The 9575-nt window shown below is 34.7% G+C and overlaps 1 protein-coding gene across 1 annotated transcript in view; it reads right to left on the bottom strand.

Annotated features, from left to right (window-relative positions):
* Positions 1 to 830: 830 nt before the first annotated feature.
* PLA2R1 (phospholipase A2 receptor 1) overlaps positions 831 to 9575 on the bottom strand; it is a 90076-nt gene continuing 81331 nt past the window's right edge. Inside the window, exons 26-31 of the mRNA XM_023528484.1 lie at positions 8928 to 9096; positions 7065 to 7205; positions 6447 to 6563; positions 5163 to 5339; positions 2902 to 2934; positions 831 to 2773 (exon numbers count right to left, since the gene is read on the bottom strand). Of these exons, the coding sequence (XP_023384252.1) occupies positions 2559 to 2773; positions 2902 to 2934; positions 5163 to 5339; positions 6447 to 6563; positions 7065 to 7205; positions 8928 to 9096 (852 nt within the window). The 3' untranslated portion in view covers positions 831 to 2558. The remainder of the gene's footprint in view (positions 2774 to 2901; positions 2935 to 5162; positions 5340 to 6446; positions 6564 to 7064; positions 7206 to 8927; positions 9097 to 9575) is intronic.

Genomic DNA, 9575 nt, shown 5'->3' with positions numbered 1-9575 from the left:
TACATACTTCATAGCAGATGCCAGCAGAATTTCCAGGAGTGGGGCCAGACAACTACCTTCAGTGGATACCAGAAAACACACATCCACAGTCAGTTACTACCTTCTATTTCCCATAAGGATGTAACAAGTTCTTGTATATCCATCTACCATTTTGAGGAGGAAAAAGAAACTCCAAAAGACTTAATGTTTATCTAAAGAGACCATCTAATATATCCTGGATAGGGAATGGAACTTTCAATAGAACAAGTATTTAAACTACAAGAACATTACCTTGGAGCTGGAAGAGCCCAAGATATCCAAGATTTTCCATTACCCAGAGTCACAGAAAATAATTGATTTTGTTTTTTTTTTAGAAGGGAACACATTAATTATATGTGAATGAGTCTGTGACCCAGCTATTTTTTTTTCTTTTCATGTTGTATCTATGAAATCTAGTTCAGATTAAAAATAGATGTAGAAAAAATGTTTTTAAAGTGCACATATATGGGTAAAACAGAATATTTCAGTACTTTCTATTTCTGAAGTTCCAGTCATGTGAAGGACTTCATGGTCTGTCCATGGGGACAGAGTCTCTGGAGATGTGGCTCAATCCTAAGTACCAAAGTAGAGAGCATTGACAAGCAGCACAATTTCTTTCTGCAAAACCACTTTACTAATGACATACTTTGTCAAATTGTTATGTGTGACTATTTCACCTCAATATACCTTGACTGAAAGGATAATTGATTAGCAGTTTTTTAGCAAGTCCACAGAAAAGAACAGAACTTTAATTTCACTTGACAGATTGTTAAGTTGGGCTTTTATACCATCTGGTTAGTTCAAGCCAGTCATTTTTTTTTTTTTTTTTTGAGTCATAAACACACAACTGTCACATCGTATAATATCTTTGAAAAAATAAAGCTCCAAAACTTAAAAACATTATGGAAGTTGATTGTTCCAGTGTGTAAACTACACAGCAGTATCCAAGAGCTGCTTTTGGAAGCTATATTAACTGTTTCAAGCCACAAGGACTTCATTCTTAGGGCTTGCTCTTCAAATTGTATTTCTAATGATGATGGTTTTCCACTTAGAAGTTTATTCATACCTTCTCCCAGAGCTCCATCTTGTGACTAGTGGCCACCAGTTTTGAGGCGGCTGGTTGTAATAATTAAAATACACATTCGAGGGAGGCCCTGAGAGTTCCCGTTTTTCTCTATCACGAGATCTTACTTAATTTTCGTAATCATCTGATATTTCCTACTCATGTATTTCTTTATTGGTTTACTGCCAGTTTTCCTTCATTAGAAAGTAAATACCATGAAAACGCAGATCTCATTGATTTGCTCACCCCAGCATTTCTAGAACGGTGCTTGGTTCTTAATAGGAACTCAGAAAACATTTCTGTAATGAGTAAACTTTTAAATATTGATGATAAAGTCATTTTTCTTTAAGAAATTAATGAAGAAAGATCGGATCTGATTTTAAATTTATGTACGGTATTATACTTTTAATCACTATTCACAACTGCACTAACTAGTCCAACATGAATGGAGATGGTTTCCCAGAACCATAGCTTACTAAGTAGAACACCCCCAATAAACTCATTGATACAGCAAAGGTATCTAGATTACTATTGGAGAGTAATTTATTTAGTACTTCTCAACATATTCTCTAACCTGGTTCTAATGGAACTGTAATTCAGATCTTCAATTTTTCCCCTTTAAATTCAAGTTACATTTTATATCTTTTGGTTGTTAGGAGTGTTATTTTATACCTTCAGTTTTTAACAAAACTCATGAGTTTTAACAATATTAAAACTCAATAAATGCCTTTAGGTTTATCTATAAGGTATTATTAACTATCAAACTGAGTAGTCATTTAGTAATTGAAGGTTTCGGGCCACATGATGTGGCTGCTTATGAAAGTATGCTGCTAACCAAGACTGTTATTATGTAATTAGTTTGAAAAGTAAGAACTAATAAAAATGAACATCACTCTAAGTGTTAGTTTAGAGCCCAGGACCTGTGAGTTTTGAGCTTAGAAATCAGTATTTTCCAAACTCTGCTGTTAAAACTGAATTAAAGAAATTACATTAAGAACAAACAAGAAACTTCTTAGAAGCTTTTTCCTTTTCCTATCACATGTAAGTGTAAGGTTTTAAATTTTGACTTGCTTCTTCTCTCTCTCTTTCAGTAGAATGGGTGTGAGTAAATGTCTGAATAGATACCAGCTTAATTTTAAAATTACCCCCCAAATTTTGGTAGAAACATAGTAATGCAAAAATTATTATTCACGTTGGTTTGAGAGTTTTCAGTAGGGAGTTTCTTTTAATAGTTATTATTTTCTGAATAGTAACCATTGTGTAATTTCCCCTTTTAAAAAATAGATCACAGTTGAAGTGAATAAATCAACATGATTTGGTTACAATTCAAAACCAGTAATCACTTTAAGAATAATAAAAATAGTGACACAATTCACGTTATGATGGCATCTGATCTGTAAAGGAAAACACAGAGGAGGCTTCCCTATTAAGTCTTCTTTACTGGTCCTCATGGTTGTGGCATTCTCTGACTTCATCATTATTGGTCATTCTTCTCAAGATCAGAAATGAGAATATTTTCTTCCAAATGTACTGTACTAAAGTTGGTTGTAGGATAGTAAGGATTGCCAAACTCTTCAAGTCTCCTAGAGATACTGTTACTGTGCTTGTATATGCAGAAGGAAAGTGTGGAAATTGCCAGAATTACTATCAGTGTCAGTGCTACGGCAAGAGGTACAATGCTGTGACTTGGTGCTGAAAGAAGATGAAAAAAAAAAAAGGAAAACTTCAATGACAATGAAATAAGACAGATACCGTCACATAGCTACTTTCTATTTTATTATCTAAGAAAAATAAAAATATTATCTACTGTTCAAACATACCTTTTCTTGGATGTTCCTTTACCGCGTGAAGATCTAATATCAAATACAAAAAAAATATGAGATGAAAATTTTCTTTTAGTTTTGCAAAATTATGTCATTACTTTTATCAGGGCTCAGCAAACTATGGCCCATTGGTTAAATCTGGGCACCTGTTTCTATAACTAATGCTTTATTGGGACTCAGCCACGCTCATTCGCTTATGCATTACCTATGTCTGCTTCATCCTACAATGGCAGCATGACAGAGACCATACGTGCCTCGGAGCTGAAAATATTTATATCAGGCCCTTTACAAGAAAAGTTTGCTGACCCCTGATTTACAGTAATCATCATTAGTGCTAACAAATACATATATTGCTTTTTTTTTTAAGCTGAAGAATACCCATCTAGTCTCAAAACTGTACTGCAATAAAAATGTGATTAAAAGATGGTCCCTACCTGCAAGAAACTGAGTTTTGTTGGGATCTGCTTTGGAGTTTGTCCAGCAGTGTAAACCACCCTGCCTTTATGCAAGGATTTAAAAATCAACATCTTCTCACCTTTATGATCTCAAAAATCTTGGGAAATTAATAATAAGTCCTCCATTCAGAAAGTTAGAGGGTTCCTGTTTGAGGATTTTCTACTGTAAAAATGTATCTCTTACAAGTACACCATATCTCAAAATTTGAACTCTGCTATTTTTGAGATCCAGAGGAAGATCAGTAAAGGGTTTGTGACTGGTGCAATCCTCATGCCCATTTCCTCTCATAGACTTATAAGCAACATTGACATTGTTACCAGTAGCAAAACCACATTAAAAAAAAAACTTGTTTTTGCAATTTAAAAATAATAATTGTATAATTTTGCATAATATAATTTAAAACATGTATTATTGTATATGTATGCATGCGAAGATACTTCTTTAAGAAAAACAACCGTTTAAAAAAAGTATTTATTCTCAGGATGGAAGCAGTGAGAAGCTGTAGAAGAAGCACATAGTCAGAAAATTTGGAGTATAATCTTTGATGTAGCCTCAGTTTGGACAAATACTTTTCTCGTCTATAAAGTGGAAATATTCTATCTGTTCCACTGCCTTGGAAAGTTGCTGTGAAGGATGAAAGAGGTATCCTATATATTACAAAAAGCTACTGATCACTTGGGCATGTCGCTTATCACAGAGTTGATATTCACATTATTGGGACTTCAAACATTGGTGCCCACACCTACCAGATTTTTCTTCTTTCCCAGTATGAAATTAGTCACCAAGTTTTGATGATTCTCTTTTCCTATTTCTACCTTCCTTTTTTGTTCCTAGTTCTATCACTAAAATTACAACTGTCTCCCTTTACATCCAGATGAATGAGACTCCACTGCAAGTGTCCACAGAGCACGTAGGAGGGGTCCCTGTCTCCTTCACCATGAAGTTCAGTTCTTTCTGCTGCACCCTCTGTGAATGGATCCTACATTACCATCCAATTTGATTCCCATCACCATCTAACATGAGCCTTTCACTCCAATCTAAGCTCGCTCTTGATTGCTGCCTTTAGTTATGCTGCCTTTAGTCATTTGTCCAATATGCCTTCCTTCCTTTATTCTCATCGTCTTTTGGAATTCCAAGGCTTCATGTCCCCTGTGAAGCCTTCTCCAGCAGCCCAGGCCACAATAATCCCTCTATCTTTAATACTGACGCCTAGAAACTGTTGTGATTATTATAAACACCTTCCCGCTGTTAATGATACTTATTAACATTCTATCTTAAAAATCTCTGCTATTATTTGCAACACATTAGAATTTTGTGGCTTAGATTTCTAAAATTATTATTTTTTATCACCACATACTATGTAGCTCAAGATGAAGTTGTAATATGACTTTTATAACATATTATGACTTACAACAGAGAATCACATCTGCTTATCCACAAGGATACCTAGGCCTAGATTATATTTCTTGAGACCAAAGATGAACTTGAAGACTTCTGAGTAGCAGTTGCCAAAATGAGTGTTGCTGGTTTAGAGTTCTAGCTCTATTCGCTTGAGGTAAACTGCTTTTTCAGTTAGGTGAACAGCTAGAGTGACACAAGAAAGTCATAGTCTTTGAGTTGATTTATAACAACTTTTTCCTCATATCAGAGAAAGAAGGAGCCGAAGTGTTGCCTGACTTGTTTGATGTAGAACAAAATGACTCTAGACTCTATCTGAACATTCCCTGAATACTTGGATTTTAAAACCTTTAAATGCTAAAAGGTGAAATCAAAAGGAAGAATTACCCTTTGACTTTACCCACCTGCCTCCATTTTACATATAAATCCTTTTTTTTCTTGACACGGGGATAACTGCCACATTCCTTCAGGGATTCTCAGGGCAACACACAGATGGGGTTTGATGTTATCCATCTCTGGCTTCCGAATGCCCCAGTTTGACTGGTCTATGGGAGTTCCATCAAACCACTTCATGGTTTTATCTGTGGGAAAATATAATTACATGCATTGTTATCAAATATCCTAAGACTGGAATGAACTATAAAAAGCAATCCCTAAATTTAATGAGGTTCTCTTCTTATCTGATGCTGTCAACTCAGTAAGTACAGACATGAACTCAACATCAGAAGGTAGGTATTGGTAAAGTTGCATTGTGAACATCTCTATTTATTTTAGATATATTGTTGTAATTTAGCTCACTTAGAATATCATTTTTGTAAATGTAAGTTTTAATTTTGAAATATTTTATATTATCATAAACAATTCAAAGAAATCATTTAATAAACTAATCAACAGAGAAAAAATCCTTTGAAGTCCTAACATCTATATCGTCACAAAATGGCTCACTTTCTGAAAGACGTTTACAGTGAGTTTCTTTAAATAGCAAGCCAGTCGTGTACCTAGAGTGGGGGCCATGGGAAAGTCCATCCGTGTTTAGGCAATAAAGGGGTGCATTGTTTGAAAAGGATTTAGAACCAACAATAAAACTAAGAGTCAGCTTTTTTATTATCACCATGTGCTAGAAATTCTAAATAATGTCAATGATTGAAATATTCCTCCTTGTCAGGGTGGATCCACCCTCCATCTTGGTGCACCACTGTAATGATCTATCCATACCAATTCAAATAATTTTCTTTACAAGTGCTTTCAATAACCATTTTCATCAAGGAAAGAATACCATGCTCTCATTGGTTTCAAACTCTGGTTTTTATGAGTAGCAAATGATTCTAATAGCATAATTTATCACTGAAATGCCTCCATAACTCTATTGTGCTTTTATAACACTTAGGAACCCAGAATATTTTCAAGTAAATATGGTTTGGTGTCCAGCCAAGCATCTTCATGAAGATAAATTTGTTCTTTGTTTGTTGTCATTTGGGGAATTTTGGGGTTATTCCATAGGAAAAAAGGGAGCAGGGAAAAGGGTTAGTAACGTTGTCTTGGAAAGAAATGGCTTTAAGACTTGTGCAATTTTTTTCACAGCAAATGTATCCAAAGAGAGTTTTCTGGTTCATAGATACCAGTTTCATCAACCTTGACCACTGTAGATTTGTTTATGCCCTCTCCTCTTTTTTACCTAAATCACTTACTGTCACCATCGAACTGAGCATTCAACCAAACCATCTGGACAGAAGAACCAAAAGCAAAAAGCTCTTCTAGGAGAAATGAATTTTCAGTTTCATCCTTGATTGTTAAAAGATTAGATTCTGTAAAAGAGATAAACAGCAAATGAACAAGTATTTGTTTTTACATGTGAACACAATTTAAAACTTGTCTCCCATACCATAATTTTTAAAGCTTAGGCCTTGAAAAGTAAAAATTTCCATTGTACGTAAGTGATTTTTGATTAAAAATGTTAAAGTAAAACCATATTTCTTAAAAGATACAAGCTTATATTTAAGAAGTGAAACAAAATATTAATTTTAAGGGAACATTAAAAATTCATAATTTAAATGCATTCAAAAGGAACAGTTTTTGGAGACAGTGCAATAGTCTGAGACATAATCTTAGGTTTTCAAATTCTGTACTAGACATTGAGTTTCACATATTAGCCATCCCCCTCAAAAGCAAATCCAACAGTATTTTTTCGATTGTTTTTGCTGTTCCTCCTAAAGTTACTAAATAATCAGACAAATTAAAAAACACATTGTTTACTGAAATATCAAGAAGGAGCACATTAAAACATTTTACCATCACAAAAGAATTACCTTCCTTTTTGCAAAATTCATGAGCAGCCTCAAAACTCTTACTGTCTAGGACTGTAGAAAAACTGTAGCAATTACTCTTGAATTTTACCCAGGGAATAGATGTTTCGGAGCACAACTCTGGGTGTCCAAATGGTCTTATTTCTATAAACAAAAATCAGTTATGATTTCAATGTGGTGGCTAGGTTGAGATAAACATTGCATTATATGTTATGAAAGACCAAGAAAAATATATGTAATGAGATTTTCATGGCAGTACTCTGAAGAGTGGATTTAATCTAAATGATTACAGAACTAGGACTTTATGGCATTTGTGGCAGAAATAATCTTTACCTAATGGGGTAGAGTAATGCATAGCTTCACAAGCTTAGTTTGGGTGCTGCCAGGGTGAGGGCAGCTAACTTTTATGTTTACAATTAGTATCCTAAAGGTTGGAAAAATTGGGGGATATAATTCATAGAAATACTGGCAGCTGAATGAAGCTGACAAAAGGCAATTCCATATGTACAAAATGTGTTCCATGCAGTGCTAAATATTACAAATTTAGCAAACCCTTACCCGCTAATCAACTTATTAGAGAAAATAATACATTCTATAACATATCATATCATATAACAAAACATAAAACATAACACATAACTCAGGGAAATTTGGGGTGGACTTTGCTTCAGAGGGCAAGCATGACAGTCAGACACATTCACCCTGAGATCCTAGGTGAGTGGCTGTGTGCATGATACCTAACCTCTCTACACTCTGGTTTTTTATCTACTAAAGGGCACTAAGAACATCTTGCTTAAAATTGGAGAAGTTTAAATGAACTAGTGCCTGATGCTTCTTAAACACTCAATAAACACAGTATTATTGAAAAGAGAAGGCTAACTTTTATGGTGTTTTGGAAGCAGAATTAGTTCTTCCAATATATATGGCTATCATTTACATTTTTATCCTGAATTGTCTTGATCTGAAGTTACATAATGTGCATGCTACTTGACTTATAGTATTCAGAACTTAAAAAATAAATGTACTTTTACTAAATGAGATTACAAAAAAGAACAACTGGTGTTACGTATATCACAGCAATCAAGGGAAAGGAGATCTGGTATAATGGGATAAACATTACATCAGAAAACAAGGATATTTATTTCTACTCTTGGAGCTGTTGATAGACATCTATGAGATCTTCAAGAAGCTAGTTAATGCTCTGAGTTTGTTTCATCTTTAAAATAAAGTTTACCTGGTTGGGCCAGGTGAAGCTTAAGTGCAATTAAATGTTATTAACATATAAATATGTATGTCATATAGATATAAATATTATTACCATTATTATTATTATGACTCTAGAATCTTACTAGTCCTTGACTTAAACATAAACCCTCAGTCTGGCATTCAAGGTAATCCACACATACTCCTAACCCATGTTTCTAGTCTGATTTCCTACCTCTCCCTTTCTTAGAACTTATGATGCAGGACACTCTCCCCACCAGCTTTGCCTTATATATGATCAGTCCTTTCTTCCTTTCATGTTTTTGCCCAACCTTTCAGCTCAGAATGCCCCTCCATGTCCCATCATTGGTCTGTTTACATCCCACCCATTCTTCAAGGCTAATTTTCATAGTCATGTCCTTCAAGAAGTCTTTCTACATCTCAAGGGGACATGATGTGTTCTTTATTTTGCTAATGCTCACAGTTGCTACTTCTCATATTGTTTGGTAGCACTGCCTCGTATTACAGCTACCTGCCTGTACATCAACTACCAGAGGGTAGATACTCCTTACTATTCTTCTTCATAGTTTCTGCTTGGCACAATGCCTTGCATACAGTAGGCACATAATACATATTTCTTGAGTTGGATAAAATTGAACCTACCTGTAGGTACATGACAAATAGCACCTTGCAGAAATGACTCACAGCCTATGCTACTCCAGCGCCCATTGGTGTCAGCAAAAACACAGTCACCCAGAAAGGGTGACTCATCATCTTTCCAAAAAGTGAAGGAGGATTTGGTGCCATCTGCCCAGTCAAAATTAAGACCACTCTGTGGAGGAAAATTGAACCATCATTTCCTTGCCAAGATTGCTGCTGGCATCACCCAATGTTGTTTGAACATACCTCACTTCACACATAAATTTATATTTCCACAACTTATATTTCTATTTCAGTTGTCTAGGACAACTTGTGAATATGGCCTGACAAAAAGGAATATCAACCACAAGAGATATCATTTTTAGTTTTGGGGAATCCTTGGATCACTGCCAACATAATTTCCCAGCAAGCAATCAGAATGAAGTTGGATCAATACTTTACTCTTTATGCCGAAAATTAAATTTCAGATTGATCAAAGATTCAAATATAAAATCGAACACATAAAAATGCTAAAGAAAACTTGGCTAAATATTTTACACTATTAGCGTGGGGGAAAATCTCTCTAAGTCTGATACAGAATCCAGAGGCCATAAAGCAAAAATTGACTACATAAGTTAAAACATTCTGTAATACAAAAAATACAATAAACGA

Source organism: Pteropus vampyrus, unplaced genomic scaffold (assembly GCF_000151845.1).
Source record: "Pteropus vampyrus isolate Shadow unplaced genomic scaffold, Pvam_2.0 Scaffold2, whole genome shotgun sequence".
Taxonomy (NCBI): Eukaryota; Metazoa; Chordata; class Mammalia; order Chiroptera; family Pteropodidae; genus Pteropus; species Pteropus vampyrus.
Note: the sequence above shows the minus strand (reverse complement) of the source record. Positions and strands in the feature narration are given on the sequence as shown.